This window comes from Apteryx mantelli, chromosome 21, assembly GCF_036417845.1.
Source record: "Apteryx mantelli isolate bAptMan1 chromosome 21, bAptMan1.hap1, whole genome shotgun sequence".
NCBI classification, from domain to species: Eukaryota; Metazoa; Chordata; class Aves; order Apterygiformes; family Apterygidae; genus Apteryx; species Apteryx mantelli.
The window spans coordinates 5,141,800-5,163,455 of NC_089998.1; the positions used below are offsets into that span (position 1 = coordinate 5,141,800).

Consider the following 21,656-nt stretch of genomic DNA (forward strand, 5'->3'; position numbering starts at 1 on the left):
TTTTTCTAACAGAAGACCTGGGGCAATGCCTAGAGAGCACCCAGAAGATTGCTAGAAAGGTTTAAGATCCAGTAATTCCTTGAAAGCTCAGAGGAAAGACCTCCAAAGCACCAGGAAAATTCCTGAAAAGGTTGGAAATCCAGGAATTTTTAGAAAGCACTTGAAAAACTCTTAAGAAGGTGTTTGGGCCAAAATTACCTGCATAGCAGATGAGGAAATTCCTAGACGACATGGGGTAAACCTCCAAGAAAGCACATGGTTAAATACCCAGACAAAGACATGGAGAAGCCAGAATGACTCAGTTACAAGCAAGCCTTTAATGACTTGGATCTTTCCTTAAAAAGTTGTTTTTCTGAAAGGCCAGCAGTTCCTCAGCTTGGATCTACAGGGAGACGTTAGCAGCCTGGGGCAGTTTCTGATAAACAGAATGCCAGAAGTTCACGTATGGGGATCTCAGATCCTGCTTCACTGAATCGTAGTTTATATTGTTGTTGATTTCCAGGTAGTAACTATTCTCAAGGGTGTAGGGCAGCCAGCCAATGGGCACCTCTGAATACCCTTTGTTGGGATCACTGGAAAAAAGGAGGAATAGCTAGAGGTTAAATATCATGATAGCTTGTCGACACAGCAAAACTTGTGTTGTCTGGTAAGGATCCAGGCTGTGCTCAAGAGAGGTTTTAAGTGAGTGCAAACAGAGAATTTGACACTGGGACACGTGACAGCAATTCTCCCTGCTGGGAATGACTTGCTTACCTGCATTCCCCTCCCTTGTTCCCCACTAGCATTGGTCCTGGCAGCATGCAGCAGCTTAACTCCTTTCTGAACTCCAGGGCTCAGAAACAAACTTCATCGTTAAGTTTAAGCAGAGATCATAACTTTTAAAAATGCTTCTGCTGTCCCCAGTTGTTCTCTGGATCAAGAGGACCCAGAGCAAACTCAACTCCTGGAAGATATAGGACCCAGTTTACAACAGAAGCATGGACAGAGGGCACCCTGCTTTTGTGAATTGGTCCCAAGAAGTTAATAGGCAAAAGCGGTAGGTTGAAGTGATGTTGCAATAAGCCCTGAACATGGAACCGGAGCCACTCACCCTGTTCTGGCGAAATTGGTCCAGTAAGCAATCATGGCTTCGGAGACAGTCCTGTGCTTGGGTAGGTAGCCCAGGGGGGTGGAGAAGGGTTTCCCAAACACATACTGCAGGTCATCAGCATGGTCTGCCCCTACCCAACTTGGGTAGACGGGCATTCGAGATGGCTGGGAGAAGACATAGCTGTACGTCTTGCCACTCCTGGATAAACAAAAACAGACTTGCTAAGCAGCTGCGAGTGGAATGCAGAGAAAGGGATGCTGATTCACAACATTGGCAGAGCCAGAGATTCGGCCTTGGCAGATGCTCATGTGCTTGGAATCGTCTAAGTGCTCCCAGGAGAAAACATCCTTCTATGTGGTAATTTTAACTTCAGTTTCTGATTCTCACCCTAACATTCATATCATCCAGCTGATATACCTGGTGGAATCAGACATTACCAGGATAAAGTTCAGGGTTTTTAAGAAGCAATGATTTGTTCTAATGGAGATTTAAAACAAGTCTGCAGCACGATTCCTCTGCAGCATTAGGGAAATTCTGTTTGTAAAAGTTACGTTTCAGCGTGTACTCAGTACCAAAAAGCCTGTCTCCTTCAAGTTCAGCACTCTTAACTTGCTTCTCAGCACCTGGTGCTGGAAACATGCTCGCCAGCCCCTGTGCTGGCTTTGGGCTCTCTGAGGTAGACCCACTCACTGAGCATTCTGTCGATGGAGTTTCAGGGTCCACTGTGTGGGAATCAGGAAGATGTAATCGGTAGCCACATCCACCACCGTCCTCTTCACAACCTCCTGGTCAGGGTTGTCACCCCACACCTGAGTGTAGAGAGCGTATGTTGCATTGGCTCCTCTCTCACCCTTCTCCAGAGTAAGTCCTTGGATCAGTTTGTAGACCTCATCCCTGAAAAGACAAATAGTATCAATTACAGACCAGCAGTCTGAAGTGGGTTAAGGTTTATGGAAACGGTTTGCAGCTCCCTTTGAAGTTCACATCCAGCCCTGCAGTTGGCAACTGTTTGGTGGAATAAGAGACGATTGTATCAGTCCAGGTCTTAGAAGAAAGGCACGTGCTTCATGACTTTCTCAGCAGAACAGCTTGGGGCCAAATGAGCCACACGTTCCTTCTGCCCTCAAAGAGAAATCTTACAGGGCAGGCACCCAGTGCATCCAGGATGTACCTGCTCTGCTCAGCTCTGCTCTGGTGGCTCTTGTCAGAGCTGCCAAGCTTCATGCTGGTGTTGAGTTCAGGAGCACTTTAAAGATATGTGGGGAGACTTCCCCCTAACTGGTCCCTTCTCTTTAAGGCACTGGACTTAGCAACATATACCCTAGGCACCCTGGCTTGGAATAAGATCCTTTATTGAAAGTAGTGCCTGGTCCATTCAGGTCTAAGTCCTCTGAGTTTGGGGGGTGGGTTAAAGATAAGGTTCCTTCTGTTAAGGGTTTTAAAAACATCCTTCACTTACGCAGTAACTTTCACAAGCGGGCGGTTGATAGCAGGTATGTCAATCCCAGCAAAAATGTGCCCATCCATGTTGTTGACCCCTGCGATATAGTCAATGTCAGCAGCATTGGCAAAGAGATTCTCTGGCTTGTCTGGGAGGAAGTCTCCATCAACAACAGGGGTGAGGGCAAGGTGATGAACAATGGGAGCTGCAGCAGGAGAGAAAAATGGAATCCTTTAGGAGCTGAGAGAAGACAGACCTGCAGCTTGGCATACTGTATAGCTCAAGAAACTGTAGAAAGAGTATGCTGAAGTTGATGAGAGCTTCAAAAGTGATGTTAGTGCAGACAGGATTTCACCCAGCAGCAGGGTGACCATAGGATCATATTCAATAAACCTCATGCCTGTAGGTGGAGGAGAAGAGCAAGGGATCCACCAGCTATGTATGGACAGGTAATATCAACAAGTCATCTCCTCCTTCCCCCAAACCCATCCCAAAAATCCTAGCCAAAGATAGAAAAGAGCAGAACTCCTCCTTCCCACCCCATCTATCTGTGCTAACTTGCTGCCAAGACTGCAGATTTGGCACAGTGCAGTTGCACAGCACTGGCTTGGCCACTCTCTGCCCTGAGCAGAGCTAAATCCTGGGGCTATTTACTAGGAGCATGAGGAGAGCAAGCGGAAACCCTTTGTGGGAAAGAGATTCCCCCAGCCAACAAAATCGCAAGCTTTCCCTACTTGCTGTGATGGACTCAAGTCTGGTGGGTCCTACACTCCACCCAGTGACTCAAGTGAAAATAGCAGGGTTGTGATAATTTGTTGTTGATATAAACTGTGTTCTTTAATTGCTCTTGCTGCTTTCACAAAACGCAAAGTGCAAACAGTTGTTTCTGAGGTGAACTCGGGCCATGCAAGCCAAGGCATGGCCATCAAGATAATTCATCTGCCACCGCTGCCATTGCATGACAAACAGCGTTCATTCAGCACACCATGCACCTGCCTGGGGAGAAGGGACTGAAATCCCTCATTCCCCCTCCCCTTCCCCTTGAAAGGGCATAGACTCTGTTCAAATGCTCTTGGCTATTTCCCCATCACCTCATCCAAGTGCATGGCAAGCCCTGGATGGCACAGAGAAGCACAGTGCTGGCTGCAAGCCAGGTGACTTACAGGGCAGGTTGATCAGTTCCAAGTGATAGGCCAGCGTCAGAGCTTTGGGGTCCGTGACTCGCAGGCAGTTAGCCAGGACCGTCGTGTTGTCCGTGGGGCAGCCCACCTTCTGTGCAATCTGCAGAAGGAGAGAGAAAGAAACATCCCGGCATTATCCTCTGAAGCCAAGGTCAGCACTGGGTTCACATGGGGAGAGAGGCAGGTGGTGGTAATTTCGAAGAATTGTGTTTGCAAAGCTCTGTGTTTGGGAGCATGGCTGCTGTCTAGTTCCTTGTTAGGATTTCATAGACAAGAGCTTTACTTTGGGGTTTTTTTTTTGTTTTGTTTTCTTCAAGCAAGGTTTTAACTTCAGGAGAGTTGCAGAAGCTTGGTGCGCCTAAGGACAGCACAGCCCCCGCTGGGCCGCTAACCAGTATGCATCCCAGCCCACCTCTGTGGGTTGCAGCCCCATTGCTGAACCGCGTGTTACCTTTTGAGCCCAGGCAAGAGGGTTCTTCTGGATGGCCCAGCTGCAGAGACCAACTCCGCTCTGACTGATGGCTCTTTTGAACAGGCCATTGTTGTGTGGGGACAGCATCTGTGGCACAAGAGAAACAGGAGGGTCTTCTGGTACCAAGTCCTGAAGAGAGCCTTGCCTGTCAGACTCAGCCAATCTCTGTCATGAGGGGAGGCCCAGGGAAGCTGCCAACTCTTTCATTATTTAAGGGTCTCAGTGACCCCCCCCGCCACAGCTCTCCCAGATCTTGCAGTCAAAGTTAAAAGATGGTATAGTGAGGAACGAAGAAAAGGAGCAGAACAGAGGGAGCTGGCAAGTAAATGCTACTTCACCAGAGATCCTGAAAGAGAGAAAACATGCTTGCAGTTGGAGGCCTGATTAAACTGAAAGGGAAGGAGCAGCTATGAAGAAAAGAGGCTCAGGATTGCTTTCCCTGTGCAGGAGGGGACATTAATCAGTGTGCAGAGAGCTCCCAATGAGGAAAGCAACCATGTTACTGAGGGGGGTCATCTCTACCATTTACAAAGCAGAGGAGCAGCTCCGGTGGGCTCCTACAATGACAACAAACCTGCAGAGAGACACTGACGGAGCCAGCAGATTCCCCAAAGATGGTGATGTTTTCTGGGTCACCCCCAAAGGCCTTGATATTCCTCTTCACCCAGGCAATAGCCATATGCTGGTCCTTCAGCCCGTAGTTCCCTGAGCAACATAGGACACATGCCATTCAGCAAGGGGACAGTTGAAGCTGGCGGTCGGGGTTCCTTCCACCATGCAGCATTAGAGCCAGAGCCAGCTCCTGGCCTGGGTGTTTCTCATGCTCTAGATCTGCCACAAGACAGTGTTGCAGCCAGAGCTGGAGCTCTGCGCATTCCCTGCTCTTCTTTGGGCAGGGAGCAGATTTGAGGGTCATGCCCTGTGTTGACACAATGCAGACAAGCCAGAGAGCAGCAACAGAGTCCCCTGAAGAGAGAGAGCAGCTACTGTACCTGGTGCATTCTCATCACCCGTGCTCAGGAAGCCCAGGGGCCCCAAGCGGTAGTTGAGGGTGACCACAATCACGTTGCCCCGCACAGCAATCTCCTCGCCATCGTAGAGGTAGTTGTCAAGGAAGTTGGCTCCCTGGCCACCTCCTACAAGGAAGGCGCCGCCATAGATCCAGACCATCACTGGCAGCTTGGTGGAGACTGGGAGATGAGAAAGAAACGCAGTGTGAGCCACAACAGAGTGGGAAGGTGCTGCCCATCCCTGTGCCAGTTTACTAAATGTCGCTCCACTTGGACACGGACAGGCCTCTTGAGGCAGATAAAAAAAGCCACTGCCTTTGCGGTCATCCCACCCCCCACCTCAGGCAAAGTATTCACAAAGACAGCAAACCTATATGGGGCTCTCCTACAGGCTGACAAAGCTTGGGATAGCAATGCAAAACAGGTAAAAGATCACCCCAAACAAACTCCTGTCCCTCCTTGCTAGGATACAGAATTCCGTGTCACTGCTGGGGTTGTAGGACTCCCATATGCCCAGAAGACATCTTCTCTTCTTGGACATGATGTTTTTCAATAGCTTAGGGCCAAGAAACTCTCTGCTCTGTGCTGAGAAGCGACTGAAGCATCCAACAGGTTGTAGCTGAGGGACTGAAGCTGACATGGCTTCCCCCCCCAAAAATGAGTGCTTCTGGAGTTGCTCAATATGGGCACATTACCGCTGAGAGATGCTCCAGAGCAGTTTGTCCACAAAAGGCAACTGAGCATCTTCTCCCCAGGTATCTGCTAAGCCCATACCTTGTTTCCTCCCTTGAGGGATCCAGATGTTCAGATAGAGACAGTCCAAGCTTCCCCGGACATCTGTTTGTGTAAGCGTCATCTGCATGCAGCGCTTTTTGAAATCTTTTGCTTTCAGTGTTCCTGACAGGGGAGAGGGCAGACAACAGGCCACCATTTAGAGGCATCAGCTCCATCCTTCAGTTGTGAGCTATCCATCCATCCTCCCCTCCAAGAGTCCAGCACAGAGGGAGCAAGACCTCTGCAGCCACTGTGACCTGGCAGAGAGAATGACAAAGCAGGACCCTTTCCTGCTGACAACTCTGGCTATTTCATGTGGCTACCTGAACCTCTTGGGAACAGACAAGGACTTTCATACCCACCATGAAATTAAGAGCTTTTTTGTAGTGGTGCTTAGCATGCAAAAGCAGGCAACAACATCCCTACCCTGGCAGTAGCAGACAAAAGAGACAAATGAAAAAAAACAAAGGCCTTCAAAAGCTGGATCTTACCTTCCCAGCCAGGATGCGGTTGGGGGTCTTCCAGAATCTTTGTAGGAGCAGCAAAGGGGATCCCTCTGAAGATATCGACGTAGTCCCCAAAGAGTCCCAATTTTTTACTCTCACCTTCCACAAAACCTCCTTCAGTGTGTACCACACCCAGCTAAATATCATCCCGTTGGAGAGAGAAGAGTAAATCCACAGCATAACCCCTCACGCCTCTGGCTTCCCCTGTTGCCAGCACCCACCAGTACCCAGTAATCTGGCTGGAGCATTCCCCCAGATGGCCTGACTTGCAGCCCCCTTCCCCCGCTGTCCCTTTTGACCCCTATGGAAAGCCCGCAAGTAGCTGCCACTTGATATACTCCAGTGCAAATGTCCTGCAGCTTGTCTTCTGCAGCAGGCAGACAGCAGCAATTTCCCTGCATTTCCAAGCATCAATGGCAGTAGTTGAGGACCTACAGCCTTCAGATGTAACCCAGGCCAGACATGATACAGGACTGCGAAGGGAACTTTTGGAAAATGTTGATGAGAGCCTTTGGCACATTTAGGGCAGGAGAGCACCCTGCCTTTGCTGTCACATTCTGCAGGCCCTCTTTCATGGGGGCCAAACCAGACAGGGTTTGTTTTTTTTTTCTTTTTTTTTAATCCAGGCAGGAACAGGTGAAAAAGTCTTGCAAAGCCATAGGAAACTCCTCTCTACTTACCGTTGCAGCCCATGCTACCCCGAGGTAGCAGCACAAGACAAAGCACAGGGTCTCCCAGCGAGCCATGGTGCACGCACACCTGAGAAGCCAGGCCCTGAATGCAGGCTGATATATATAGATAGGAGCACAGCTACGTGTCCATGCACTTCTGTGACCCTGTCTTGGCTATAAGGTACGCCAAGGGAGTCCCCCACATGCTTGTCCTTCAGCTGGCTGAGGCCAAAGAGATAGGCTGGCATCACTGTGTGAGAGCCCTGCAGATGTTGCTTTTGCAGGCCGGAGGTCAAACCTAAGGAAAGATCTGAGTCTAATTAAAAAAAAAAAAAAAAAAAAAAAGCAGGTTGGTTTCCTCACATACACCTAGTAAAACCTAGTTTAAAAGACTTTTTAAATTTAACTCTTCATTAGGGCCCCAGAACTACTGTTTCAATTATCCAAATGAGTTACATTACTTATAAAAGCTCCAGTGAAAGAAAAGAAATCAAGGATGATGCTTTTATTTAAAAAGCATTTATTTAAAAAAAGAAAAAAAAGAAAAAAAAGGAAAGGTTTTGTGGTTTGGGGGGAAACGGGACATTCAACTTCTTAGCAATACTACATCCTCTGCTGTGTGGGCAGGTGGTTTCTTAGCATCTGCTCTCCCAGGGCTCAGTAAATTAAAAATAATAATTTGCCTCTCGCATAAGTATATTTATGAACAGCTCCTTTCTCAGGTTCTGATAGATTTGAGTCAGCTTGCCTGACACTCCTCAGAGCCTCCTGATGAAGTGTCAGCAGTGAACTAATTCCTGCAGGTCTCCTCATGGAGTTAATTTTATTCATAGTTTTACCAGCTGACCCAGATGATAGATCCAAGAATTGTGTGGTCTCCCAAGCTTAAGAAAAGGTTAATCAGTTGAATGCTGTCTAATTACAGTTGAGGTCAAGGGTGGCTAAGTCTCATATATTGGAGTAAACAAGAACAAATGTGCTCTCAATGTTTTATAAGAGGCAGTGAGATCTAAACTGAGGAGACTAGCCACCATGGTTGCCCAAGAACAGCTCATCCTTCTGAGTGCACATTGAAGCTGCAGTTTGTTAGAGGAGGACAATAAAAACACAATTGTGTAACAGCCATGGGAAACAGAGCAAGTGAAGGACCACTGACCTCACCTGAACTAGCAAGAGCTGCAACAGTAAATGCCAGTTGGAGCCTGGCAAGAAAACAGTATCCCCATGGCGTCAATTTTATGAGGGCTTTTTGGCCAGCAATTACAAAAATGTAGGCAATGGCTCCTAAACATCCAGAATGATGGCCATCAACAGGCACCACATTCAGTGTCAGATGAGTAGTTGGCATCTTAGTGCAATTTTTGCTTTTCCACATCCTGTGCATGGTTGCTAATCCCTCAGCACTTAAGAAGAAAAACAGAAGAGTCTATCCAACTGCAGCCAGACTGCTCACTGAATTCATACGTAGTCCAGAATTTCAGTTTCCATTTCATTTTCACTCCCATCAGAAGGCTTGAAGTCCTCTTCCTCCTCCTCTTCATCATCCTCTTCCTCTCCAGACTCATATGTCAGCTGCTCTTTGCCATCTTCACTGCTTGTTGTACTTGAAAAAAGAGCTTAATTGGAAAGAAAGAGGGGAAGACATCACAATTCCTTTCTCAGTGAAACCTGGGGGAATGTGCAGTAGGGTTCATAAATCAAGTGAGAGGAAGGCAGAAGCCTGAAGGTCACAGCTGATGTTGCAAATCTTAACAGAATGTGATCAAAACCAGAGCAGCTCGTTTTCCTACTCCAGAACTGCTAGGAGAACAACAGCAGATTTGCCCTATCATGTGTCTTCACCTAGTTGATTCTAACATAATTCATTGGGGTACTGATTTTGCCCAGCATCATGCAAAAATAAATTCCTCATTTCTCCTTGTTCAAATAAAGCCATCAATAAAAAGTATCAAGTTAATTCTTGATGCCATCAACCAGTACATCTGTAAGGATAATATCACGGGCAGCACTAGGCAAAGACATTTATAACCTGAAGGCTATGATACAGGGAAGACGAAACAGAAAACTTTCACTCCCAGCCATTTATAATCCCAACCCAGGATGACAGCTTCATCTCCCTCACTGTGATGAGCTGGAACAAAAAGACCACCAGATCTAGCACCACCATTTAACCTCCACAAAGAAAGGGAGTGAATATGGGAACACTGCTGCCCCAGGGCCAACTGCAGTATCTTGATTCAGTCCACAAGCTCTTAACACCACCAGGAAGGCAGCAAAATGCTGTTCAGCACTTAGAGGTTCAGAAGCATCCTTACCAGGTCTTGTGGATCTGATTATCTGCTTTATCATCAGAGACATGGTATCTCGCAGATCATCACTGGTCTTTGGAAGGCACCACCCATCCCGCTCTGTGCATTCTGACTCTGCACCATCATTCCGACGGATGATTTTCTGTAAGCTAAAAAGCAGCAAAAGGGGGGGAAGTGTTAGCCTTCTATAGTCAGACACAGGCTTCAAATGGGACAAAGCATGACTTATTTCCTTTACATTTCAATAAGCTGGAATAGTATCATATTTGGTTATTCACATAGCTGTTATGAGGGAAAGAATTTCATGGGTCCACTGTATTTTTATTCAGAAGCTAAACACCTCTTAAGTTGCTGGTCAAGGAGAGAGGGAGGAATGGACTGGATATAAATAATAGGTTTTGAAATCTACTTCTAACAGAAGACTCTGCTGCCAGCATGCAATACCTTTCCACATTCAAGTCACAGAGCTGGTAGAACATCTGCCGATAAGGTGGTAAGGCTCCTTCTCGGAAAATGTAGATAGATTCCTAAAAAGAGGAAAGAAGGAAAAGATTTAATGTGTGTTTCATGATATAACAGGTCAACTTTGACATAGACTGGAAAGTACTTCCTATGGGCTGACTCAAGAACAAGACATTTCCTGTACAACAGTTCCAAGGCAAGGAGTGATGGTCTGCACATGGCAAAAGATAAAGCTGAATGAGGAATGCAGCAGTATTTCACTGCAGCCATAGTCACCACAGCACAAACGTGCAGAGAAAACATCACTTCTTCAAGCTGCAAATTTATCTGTAACTTGCTACTGCATAACAGTGGATCATAGGTTTCATTCTAGCAAAAAGGAGAAGAATAAAAAACAGGACTCCTGTTTACGTATGTATTTTGCCCTGCTGGACTCTGCAGGACAACCAGATAAACACATGGTGATATTTTGTACTTCACTGCCCATAAAGATCTCCAAATTTATCAGAGGGAAACAAAATGCCTATTACATCTAGGACTAGGGCTGAGAGTACCAATCCCAGCTTGCAGCTTGTAAGATATGCATTAAATGAACAGCAGGTGAAAGTTCTGCAGTGAAAGATACAACTAGCAACTTTCCAGTTAAACATGAGGACACCAAATCACATCTCAAAGAGAAATCTGTACCCTTAAGTGACTGACAAAACAGGAAACATCCTTTTTTCTACTAGACTATTTCAAGATTCCGGTAGAAGAGGGTTAATACCTACCTTCAGTTTGTACCTGCTGGAAGCAGGCTTTTTTGAAGTGGATGTCCCAGAAGTACCGAGCCCTTGTTTCAGATCATGTATACTGACTGTATGACTTACTGAAAGACGAGAGAGAGAGAGACAGAGAGAGACAGAGAGAGACAGAGAGAGAGAGAGAGAGAGAGAGAGAGAGAGAGAGAGAGATAACAAACTTCTTTCACACTGTGGCATTGTAATGTCACTTCTCTATTTTGATTCAACTTTGCTGGTCAGCAAAAATCAGACCAACCTAGCATCTGAGCATGTGTTGCTCATTCTGGAAAGATGTTACTGTATGGCAAATCAGTCACAGGAAAGGTGGTGAGTTTGGCTGTGTTTCGTCCACAGCACATTTGTTGATGCATTTAGCCTTTTCTATTTCCCTTTGAGAAGAAAGGGAATGATACTCCCCCCTGTTCTGTGCTTCTTTGTTCACCAAACAGAGTGTATCCTGAGTTCCCACTGCATTGCTTGAAGAACTACAGTATGTGTTTATTGCAACTCCTTTGATCCTTCTCTGCTTCACTGTGTTGTAGCTTCCTTTCCATGACCCCGCTTTGGGAGCGGAGCAGGAAATCAAGGGAGGGGACAGCTGCCCAAGCACATGGTACTTTTCCACAGTTATGATAAAGCTTTTCTGATACAGCTTGATTCAGCTGGGTTCCCCAGACTCCCTTCTATCTCCTATAGACACTCTGGCTCAGCCAGTCAGGCATCCAAAACTCTCACAACACTTCCCAACAGGAAACTCTTCTACTGATTTTAACAGCAGCACCATATTGCAATCTGAGATAAAGTTCCAGTTTTGGCTGAGCTGGAACATAGGGAGATTTTTCACCACCTGTGACAAGGAAGGGATAAACCAAAGAAACACAAAATAGTCAGATATCACTTGTGCTGGCTCAGCCTACCTGGCTTTTTGACAGTGATGGGTAGACTGTAGTTATACGTGCTGCGTTTTGCTTTCACTGGCATATCATTAGGGGCATAACCTAGAGGTGAAAAAAGAAAACAGGCATTGAACTGAGGGCAAGCACCCTGCAGAATAACCCTAGCTCCGTAACAGAAGTACGAGCGTGTGAAAGGTAAGTTGATCTTTGGGATACACTGATTTTAGTGAGGTGGGGAGAGGAGAGATACCAGAACAACAAAACTAATGACTAGATACTGCTGTCTCATGGACTCATCACACGACCTCAGAAAGTCATTTCCCTCAACTTGCCTTCTGCAAAATAAGGTTGAGATCCTTGAGAAAAAGCTACTATATAAGCAACAGAATCTATTGCTCAGTGCCTCCCCAGAGTGAGAGGGAAAATGCCTGCTGACATACAGTTGGGCTTTGAACACATGGAGGAGGAAAGTCAGCCAGTTGTTCTCTGGGTTTGGAATGTGCCTAATGAGGAAAGAAATACTGCATAATATGAAATCAATTATTAAATGAGTTTACAGAAGAAATACTGGAAACAATTGAACTCTAGAAAAATGTCCTCTCCATCAGAGCAGAAACTCAGGAAAAACTGTCTTTAGAGTTTAAAAACAAGTAAAAAGAACTACAAGGCTTAATCAGAAAGCAGAGGGAGGGTCTCTGTGAGTTGGGCCGTTTTACCATATTTCATTCCACAGCGAATTCGGAAATCCAGGACTTGATAAATTTTTGCTTCAGGGTGTTTTCTGGGGTCATACCCAAACCTAACCCATAAGCTTCTCCAGGGACCTGTTAGCTGTGTAAACACACAGGGGGGAGGATGGTTACTAAAGACAGTACAGAGTTGCACAGTTTCTTAGACAATTCTAGTATGTTCCCTCTTTGCCCAAAGATTTTTTTTTTTGACAGCTCTTTCCTCACTGAGCACCAGTATTCCTATACCAAAACTTGGGGAATCAAAGCATCCAAGTTGCAAATATTTGTGCTTTTACAAATTAACTTGCAACGTCGCAATAAAATGTTTATATTTGGAAAATTCCTGCTTCCACTGCCAGACAGTCAGTCTGAGTGTTTGCTGTAACTGCAAACCAGACTAGAATCTGTGGAGCAAGCAGTTACTGAATCCTCCATGATTTTAACTTCTGTGTAGAAGCAAGATTTTCCTTCTCTCTTTACATAACATTAAGCTCAGGTTCTTAGTGGTAGGATCTGAGAAACTGTAAAGAGCCAGGAAAATCCAATTCATCCTCCCACCTCCTTACCTCCCAGCTGCCTGAGATAGGAAGAAAAGCAGATATATCAAGAGACTTACCATGTAATAGGCCAAATATGGCAACAGAAGTTTCAGCTTGTCTGGATGAACACTGATATTGGCCTTTACTGCATTCCGAGACCAGACAGGACGGACTTCAAAGAGCTGAAGTAATACAGAACCAGCAGTGGAAACAGTGGGAAGGAAGTGGGTTACTAATGGCAATTTAAATTTTCCAAATGGACTTTCTTATGTTTTAGCCTTTGGCCCAAAATAAGGGCTGTCAGAACGACAATTTGCATAGCCAAAAGTAGAAGCAAGCCTTATGTAAGGACTGGTGGCACAAAAAGGAACTTAGCGTACCTTTGCTGCAAAGACAGATTCAAAGCTTGACTTGCAAAGTGAACTGAACACAGCGGTCTCAGTTTAGTCTACTGAGACTTGTTGTATTAGTCAGACTTCTGATTTGTTCCATTGTTATCCTCAGAAAAACAGACCATCCAGTCTACTCTCCAAAAAAGCTGGAGAGCTGGTCAGGCAGAAGGCAAACTGAAAAATTCACTTTCAGAACGCAGTTAACTCTGATGAACACAATTTCAGAGCCTTGGGGGGCATTTCAGATACGTGCCATTCATTCACTTCAGTGACACAACTTTGTCATGCCTTGATTATCTCACCCATTATTTACAAGGAGAGCTACAGCTGTTCAAGGCATCAAATATTCCTGCAGGCCTGGCAGATTATGTCACCACAGCCCTTCTCCTTTGACAGATTAGGGAATGGAAAAAGCAAATGTATATTTTGCTAAGGTCACACAGGATAGTTGATATGGAACTGGAATTGAACCCAAAGGCCCAGATTAAGCTCCCTGGTCTAGTCACGTGGGCCCATATCTTACTCTGTAGAAAGGTTAAACAGGAAACTTTACGTCAAGATCTCAAAACCTTCAGAGAAGCCAGCAAGTAGTTACAATTGCTAATGTACAAAAAATTCTTGAAGCCAAGAATCTCCCTGGAGGTCAAAGAAAATGGCTGAATGCAGCTTTTCATACACAGCATGCCACGATACAGTGCTCAATCCAGCTCAGGAATTTGTCATGTACCTTTCGCAGTTCTTCCTCCACCTTTTTATCCACAGGATTAGTGCACACTTTCTTCCAGGTCTGTACAGCAGCATCCAGTGGTTTAGCTGGGACTTCTTCATCATCAAAGTTCACAAAGATAGCGTTGTGTGGGCGACGTGCTCTGCTGAGGCCAATCAGGTTCTCACCAGATACTTGGGGATTGTTGTATCCATCCCTAAGAAACAGTGCAAAGGACTGGATTTGGTGGCACACACAGAGCTGTGGCCTTCATTGGAACATGCAGAAATGAAGTTTGTTTTCCAAATTTCCAAAGAGAAGAGACGCAGCTGTGTGAACACTGGATTTAACTTTGGCCTGACCTCACTATGGATTTTGGAATCACATACTGGCAATCATAAAAGATTCTTAAAAGTGTTTTATTGAAAACATTGGGGAAAGGACATTTAAATTAAAAAAAAACCCTGCAAAACTACATCCAGTTGCCCTATGACAGAGCTCCCCTGTACTATCTGTCTGAAAACCCTCAGGCAGTTTATTGCTAATTTGTATGAAATATATTTGCAACACAAAAGGCTTCACTCCTATGGTTCACACTGTATTTGCTCTACTGTAATTACTGAAGTTCAGGAGTGTACAGGGAAATGGAGTCACTAGTTCAATCTTGAAATAAGATAATTTTTATTTGTGTTTTTTTAGTTCTAGTGAAGGACTGCAGTGAGAAAATGAAAGATGTTTCTTGTGGGAGATATCACAGATTGTTTTGGCAGAAAAACAAACAAGGGATCAGGAAGGAACAGCTCCAGTGAATGTGATCACAGGAACATGTGGCATTGACTCCTGCATACTCTCCACTAAGCTCCAGCCCACTGGAAACAAGCAGAAAGCAGGGCTCACTGCATCTGATACTGCATTAGTGTCCGGGGGGGAGGCAGCTCTCTTCCTCACATCAGCAGGTCACCTCACCTGGCAAATCCTCAGGCCAACTTTTCCTGAGGTTTCTGCTGCCTGTGCTGTTTCTCAAGCATGCCTGCCTACATTGTACCAAATCAAAGGGAATAAAACAGAAGAAGGGAGCAGCCTGAACATGTGAAATGCATAAATGATGTATTTAATGCTGCTCTGATGCTTCAAGAGCACATATCTCATAATCCAAAATGTTGAAGTCAGAATGGACTGGAAGCATCTACAGGTGATGAAAAGGAAATTTTAAATTGAAAACTTGGCTATTAGAAATATGTATCAAACCAGTAAAAGGTTTCACTGCCTGTTCATTCAAGAACCAACACAGATATTTACTACATTGTGAGAAAAGGCACTAACCGGTGTTGTATATCTGGCCGATAAAAATAGTCAACAGGAGTGTCCAGACGTGAGAAAATTGGTGGAGGGATGTAGAGAGGTAACTCTCTATTGAAGAATTCTTCCTTCTCTGGTTTGAGCATTAGGACTTTGTCATACATGGAGGTTTGTTTGCCATCAGGTCCAGAGTGCATTGCCAGGTACTGGAAGTCAGACATTCCTGTGAGAAACAAAAGTTAAGACAAAGAGGTGCACTGTGAAAATAATGATATTTCACACAATAGTCAATTCTCAGGAGCAGGAGCCTGACAAGTTTATGAAAAGTTTTAAACAGCAGGGAGGTCATAAGAATAGAAGACTTGATTTTCCTTCCAGTCCTAAATTCTTAAAGGGAAGCACTTCCCTTTCACATCAGATGTACTAGTCTGTAAGCCACGCAGACACAAATCAAGGTATTACCTTGAAATTTGTAAACAGTAGTGACAGTGCCCAGAATTTCCATTTCGAACTTGACTTCTGGCTGAACTTGTTCTTCAGCATCCAACTGCTGCTGTTTCTTCTTCTTGGTCCTCCTCCGGACCTTGAGCAGCATGGTGGAGGTGGGGAAGCGATTGGCACACACGGGATGGCAGTAGGGATCCTTGGGGCGGAAATACAGCTCCAGCCTTTTCGCAGGGTCCGCGTAGATCTGCGCCAGCCAGGGCACAGACGTCCTCTGTTAGCAGCCCGGCCTCCCGCTCGCGCGCCAGGCCTCCCCCGGCCCCGCACCCTCGCCGAGGAGGCCTCGAGGCCCCGGTAACTCCCTGCCCCACCAACACCGGCAGCGCAACGGGGGGGCTCGTGGCTGCTCCGATCCCGCTCGCTGCTCCCCGGCTTGTCTCTCATGGATGGCAGCAGCCTGGAGAGGCGGCTTCGCCCCAACCCCCCGCCAGGCCCTGGAGCCCACCGCAAGGCCTGTCCCCGCTCAGCAGCCGGGGGACGTGGGGACCCCCGGGCCCCGGCCGCCGTCCTGCCTCCTCAGCCCCTTCCCAGGGCCGGGCCCTGCGTCCCCCGCCTCCCCCAGCCGCCATCCCGCGGGCGCCCCCTCACCCGCGACACCCCCTGCTCTCCTCCCAGCGTCCGCAGCACGGCGCCGACGTCCCGCACCAGCCCCGGGTACTCCACGCACACCAGCCGCGGCGCGCGGGGCAGCTCCAGCACCGCCGAGCCCGCCTCCCCCCACCGCCCGCCGCCGCCGCCGCCGCTGCTCCCGCTCCCGCTCCCCGCCGCCATGGCGCCCCGGTGCCTCCCCGCCAGGCGTCCCCCCGCCCCCCCCCAAACGGGCCGCGGCGCGAAGGTTCCGCCGCAAAACGGTTCCGCCAGCCGCGGCTGGCCCGGTTTGAGGCCGCTTCGGGCAGCGGGGCGGGGGGGGAGCGGCCGCGGCAGGAAATGGCGGGCGCGGAGGGGCCCGGGCAGCTGAGGAACCGCTTCCCCCCCCCCCCTCCCCGGCAGGGCTTGGGGCGGTGTCTGCGGGGCCGCCTGGGCCGGTTTCGCTCGGAGGGCGCTGGGGCGAGGAGCCGCTGCTGGGGCGGCCGCCAGCCGGCGCCGGGGCGGCAGAAGGTCGGTATGTCGCGATTTGGGGCCTCGTCTTTCAGTCACCTCCGACGCCTCACGGCTCGTCGCTTCGTTAATTCCCTGAGGCTCCGCGCTACGGGGTGGACGCAGAAACGCCAGCCCTGAATATCCAGGCGTGCAGAGTCAGCCTCCCTCCCCGAAACTGAGGAGACTCGCTTAAAAACGGTGATTTAAAAAAAAAAAAAGATTGTTTCTGTGTCTTCAGCCTGCAGGGTGCAGTGGCACCACATTTTCAGCCTTCCCCCTGCAATCATCAGGCTGAGTAACCCTGTATTTTCTTGGCTCTGACACTCAAGCTTTAAGGACTGCACCTGGTTGTGGTGAAACTTGGGTGGAAACCCCCCAAAGTGGGCGAGGCGGCAGTGTCCCCCTGCCCAGGGCAAGGCGGGAGAGGAGCTGCCGGCTGCTCTGTGCTGGCGCTTTCTCCGCAGTTACGGCAAGGGGCGCTTTAGGCCAGAGTTGTGCCTGTCCTGTGCTGGATAATATTTGCTAATGGCATGCGTGGCTTGGACCAGCGAATCCCTGCTGGCATCATTTAAACATGATTTAGGCGGCAGTAACTCCCTGGATGAGCTCAAGAGGAATTCAGTGCACACAGTGCCTGAAACACTGAATAAATTGAGAAAGAGCTAGTGTCTTCCAGGAGTAAAATACTCTGGGGTTGCCATAGCAATCCGTCATTTCCATGTGCCTTGGTACCTGGGAGAACCTGCTGGCCTGGGGTTTGCCACCCATCCGGCCTTCCATCTTTCACTTATTTCCCCCGGCTTCGCTCTGATTGCTTCCTCTGTGCATCGCACGGAAGAGCAGCCAGGCTCTGAGAGAAAATACGCCAGGCTACCAAAACCCTGCTGCCTCCGGAGCCTGCGGAGAAGGGGCAAGGGGTGCTAGGTTTGGTCTCTTTCCTACCCTGCACTCTTCCTGCTTCGGCCGAAGCACGGCAGTGGCACATCTCTGCTCTTCCTCGGAAGCTCTCAGCAGGTTCAGGCTGGATTGATGCACCCAGTTCACGTGCTCCGCAAGGGGTTGGCAACTCCAGAGGGAGGACTGGGTATGAGGCACTCAAATTTGGCGGTTACTTTCTCTAAAGTCCCGCTCTGCTCCCACCTTCCCAGCTGTCACCCTGGTGAGCTGCAGTATAAACCCCTCGGGCAGTGCATACCTGCTACAAATGATATATTTCAAAAGCCCTAAGGTTATATGTGTTTTCAATAGGTTTTGTAAGCTGTACTTTATCGGTGAGGTAAATACATAAATTTTCATGAACAATACACAAATCCATAGCAAAGTAGGCCAGTTCTACTTAGTAGTAGTACTTCAGTGTCAAAACATGGATCTTTGTGCTATTTGGTGATGTAAATCAGAAAGAGTGTAAAAAACAGTGCAAGACCAGTTTATCCATCCACAGTATGCATACACACAGTTCCCGAGTTCCTCTTTCTTTCTGTGCTTCTTGTTGTGTTGCATTTAATCTAGCGAAAGGGTGCATCTTTGTGTTTCACAGATATCGGAGGACCCTCTGGGTTGAGACATTCCACAACGGTGACCTGTGCCCTCTGTAAATTGTGAACATTTTTATTTTCATTAGGATTTCATGGTGTTTTTTGGAAGAGTGGGCTCTGACTAGAGTGGCCAGGCTGAATGCTGTTAAGGGAAATATATCTTCTAGCTAATTCCTGCTGAAGTTTCTTCTGTACTTTCTGTTCTATATACTGTGTACCCTGAACTGTTAATGTGATATTGTCTTCCATTTCGGAAATGGTTACAGCAGGAAACAAAATGTTTGTGGAAAAGTGCTATAATATGTAAATATAGGATTCAGTGGCTGACAGTACCATAAGTTAAAGCATTATTTCTAGCTGTTGAGGTGCCTTAGATACCATATGACTTACAGCACATTTTTTCAGGAACAGTAATGTTTAAAGTGCCTGATACTGGGCTTCCAAACTATTGAAAATCTTGGTTAGTGTTTTGGGGTTTTTTTATTATTATTTGTACAGAGAGCAGAAACTCCTTCTGAAAATAGTTTGCTTGATGGAACTTTGTTCCAGTACAAACCAGGCTAGACTATTCTGTTCTCAGTAATACTAGTGACAATTCAGATCAGCCCGGTGCAATGTCCAGATAATGGAGGGCAAAATATGCTTCATTTCCTTCCACGATGTATTCTCTTTTGTTGCTGGCAATGTTTTAAGGTGTAAAGACTCCAAATTACAACCATATTTTTCATGTTTTTATTACCCCCCTCCAAAAAAAGTCTTTGCAAGGCCTGCCAGTCCTTGGATCATGTGACTTCACCAGCCTTTATCTCCCGCTTTTGAGCCGCAGTTTTTCCCCGCTCATCTTTGTAATCTGACATTGTGATTTGTTCACTTACATGCTTGTTTTTCTCCTCAAAGAAGATTTGCTGAATCATTGGGGAGGAGGCAAGAGTTGTAGAGGCAGCTGGGGGCAAGTGATAAAACCACGGCCACATCCAGTCTTCAGGGTTTGCAGATGACAACCCTTCAGTTGAAGGCCTGAGTCACATTCCCTTCTGAGCTAAGATTGCTGGGGACATTGGGATTGAGGAAGTGGGAGGCAGTGCCCCAAAATGTAAATTATTGATTCTGACAACTGCAAGGTTTTGTGTTGCCTCTCCTGCAAAATGTACAATGATGCCAGGAGAAAGCTAATGTACCTTGCAGACTAGGAGCTAAATCCTGCTGAGTGTCATATATTGGGCCTTCTGACTTCTGTGGAAATACATAGTTAAGAGAAGGAAGATTTGACTTGAAATAGGTCAAGGTATGAAGTGCCTGTTTTTAGACACTCAGTAGCAAGGTGGTGTAGCATGAGCAAAGATGTCTCAGGGCTCCCACACATTCACGCGCCTGTTTATATTTTGTTGTATTTTGAGAGAATGCACCAAACTTCACCGGTATAACTGGTGAAGTGAATTATGCAGTTATTTACATCACAACCAGTCTGAGTTTGTCCCACTGCCTACCGATTACAATAAGAGCTGGGAGCTAAAATGCCTCTGTTCAGTTCCCAGGTCTTTCACTTCCTCTCAGTATGACCTTGGATAAGTCACTTTCTCTCTCCCAAGCCCTCATTTCCTTGTCCATAAAACAGGGATAAGATGTTTCCATCTTTGTGGAGCCTTTTGAAATCTTTAGAAGAATGTGCATTAATATCCCTGTATCCTCCAACACCACTGTTATGACATTACCCAGCAGGCATGCGGACATGGGTGTCTCTGTCTTTCTAGCTAATTGTTTCTGTAAGTTCCAGTTATGATAGTAAATCTCAGTTGTCCCATGCACATTCACTCTGAAACCAAACCCCAGTCTCATATTGTCATCTCCATCCTTAATCTAAGGTATTAGAAGATGTGTTTTACACATATTTTTGTAGGTATATTTCAGAGATCAGAAATAAAAGTCCCAAGAATAGTACATGATATTTTTCCTAAGAACAGAGTTTTAACTTGAGATGTTCTGCTTAAAATAGTACTTCAAGGAAGTAAGATAGCTAGTTGGTTAAGAAACAAGACTAGAAGTCCAGGTGACCGAAGTTCTATTTTTAGTTCTGCAACAACTAATTTAAAGAGAAAATGCAGGTCAGGATGGCAGATCCCAATGCAGGGACCTTGCTTTGATGCTTTGTGCAATTTGTGTGGTTTTTTTCACAATGCTGGGTGCCACTCCTGTGTAAGATTATTATGCATGTGCAGCAATTATATCTTGTTCTTATCTGTAGATCTCAGAGTGTGACTGTGTTATTATCCCCACTTTTCAGATAGGTTACCTGAGACATAGAGTGGGGTCATGACTAGCTCAGGTCAACTGACAAAGGCAGAGCCGGGATTAAAACTGTTTTTGTTTGAGTCCCATTTGCCCCTCTCCATGATGCCACAATATCAGAGTGAGCTGCAGTTTCTGGACTCTCTTCTCCAGGCACTGTCACACCTAGGTGGCCATTGAGCCTGACTGATTCACAGTCAAGCTAGCACAGGCTGGATCTAAATAAAGGGCTGGGCAGGGATGACTGACACACTTGTTCACCATGTCCACACTCTCAGGATGGGGCCCTTTCAGGAACAATAATGCTCCATCATCTCTGACTTCCCCTTCCCCAACTGAGGCAAGAGATAATTTGTATTTTATAAAGAGAAGAAAACATCAGACTTGGCCACTGCCAAAAATCCCACCAAAGCTCCTAATATAGAAGGGCCTGGGAGGCAAGATAAAGTCCCATTGCTTTAAAATTATTCAAAAGGAAGGCAGAATCAATGGGGTAGTGTTTTTTTTTTTAACTCATCATTCTTGATGAGAAAACCTTGAACCTCAGAATTGCATTGGCCAACGCTGAATATGGATGTTGTACTTAGAACTTGCTTAGGAGCCTTTGATACATGGAGGGATTAAATGGCTTAGAGGTTGCTCATGGCCTGGAGAGCAGTAGATTATGGGCTGGATCAAAAAGAGCTGTGAGAAATTTGGCCCAAGAGTGATGCAGAAACCACGGGGGTGTGATTCATCTCATGTAACTTTAGATGTCTACATACCCACAGTTCATACTAGGCTCTCTTTTTGATCGGTGGGAGAAGTAGGTGCATGACTTATCTGTCCTATTTTAGATGCGTGCTTTAGGAGGAGCTGAATCACTCCCTAGGTATTTTACTTACCAGGAAGGGAGTGACTTTGGATGACTACATCACTGCTGCAGGAGGTTTCCCACCTCATACAGCATGGGGGGCTTGGGACAGCACTTGCATCCAGGCAGCCAGCTGT

General features: G+C 46.7%; 2 protein-coding genes across 6 annotated transcripts; both read right to left on the bottom strand.

The window, feature by feature from the left end:
• Positions 1-294: 294 nt before the first annotated feature.
• CEL (carboxyl ester lipase) lies at positions 295-7,220 on the bottom strand. Its single transcript, XM_013941770.2, has 11 exons — positions 7,155-7,220; positions 6,460-6,610; positions 5,969-6,091; positions 5,177-5,374; positions 4,759-4,889; positions 4,164-4,271; positions 3,695-3,812; positions 2,550-2,736; positions 1,781-1,984; positions 1,091-1,288; positions 295-572 (listed from the first exon to the last, which is right to left on the bottom strand). Exons 1-11 carry the CDS (start codon positions 7,218-7,220, stop codon positions 383-385), a joined length of 1,674 nt encoding a protein of 557 aa, XP_013797224.1. The 3' UTR covers positions 295-382.
• A 191-nt stretch (positions 7,221-7,411) lies between these two features.
• GTF3C5 (general transcription factor IIIC subunit 5) lies at positions 7,412-17,228 on the bottom strand. 5 transcript variants are annotated; one of them, XM_067309197.1, is made up of 11 exons: positions 15,724-16,066; positions 15,286-15,484; positions 13,984-14,179; positions 12,942-13,046; positions 12,311-12,425; positions 11,616-11,696; positions 10,687-10,784; positions 9,899-9,981; positions 9,461-9,603; positions 8,599-8,761; positions 7,412-7,443 (listed from the first exon to the last, which is right to left on the bottom strand). In XM_067309197.1, the coding sequence occupies exons 1-10, from the start codon at positions 15,854-15,856 to the stop codon at positions 8,604-8,606; spliced, it is 1,311 nt and encodes a 436-aa protein (XP_067165298.1). In that variant the 5' UTR covers positions 15,857-16,066; the 3' UTR covers positions 7,412-7,443; positions 8,599-8,603. The 5 variants fall into 5 exon arrangements, with proteins under 5 accessions (XP_067165298.1, XP_067165297.1, XP_067165296.1 ...); XM_067309196.1 differs by having other exon boundaries at positions 7,412-7,461; XM_067309195.1 differs by lacking the exon at positions 7,412-7,443 and adding an exon at positions 17,190-17,228 and having other exon boundaries at positions 7,636-8,761; positions 15,724-15,952.
• Positions 17,229-21,656: the final 4,428 nt, after the last annotated feature.

Coding starts and splice junctions, on each gene's coding strand:
- CEL (XM_013941770.2), bottom strand. CDS start 7,220: ATGGCTCGCTGGGAGACCCTGTGCTTTGTCTTGTGCTGCTACCTCGGG. Junction 4,890..5,176: donor GGGTGATGAGAATGCACCAG/GTACAGTAGCTG, acceptor TATGTTGCTCAG/GGAACTACGGGCTGAAGGAC. Junction 1,985..2,549: donor CCGCTTGTGAAAGTTACTGC/GTAAGTGAAGGA, acceptor TTGTCTTTTCAG/GGATGAGGTCTACAAACTGA.
- GTF3C5 (XM_067309197.1), bottom strand. CDS start 15,856: ATGCTGCTCAAGGTCCGGAGGAGGACCAAGAAGAAGAAACAGCAGCAG. Junction 9,982..10,686: donor CCAGCAGGTACAAACTGAAG/GTAGGTATTAAC, acceptor TCCTCTTTTTAG/GAATCTATCTACATTTTCCG. Junction 9,604..9,898: donor TGTGACTTGAATGTGGAAAG/GTATTGCATGCT, acceptor GCTGCTTTTTAG/CTTACAGAAAATCATCCGTC.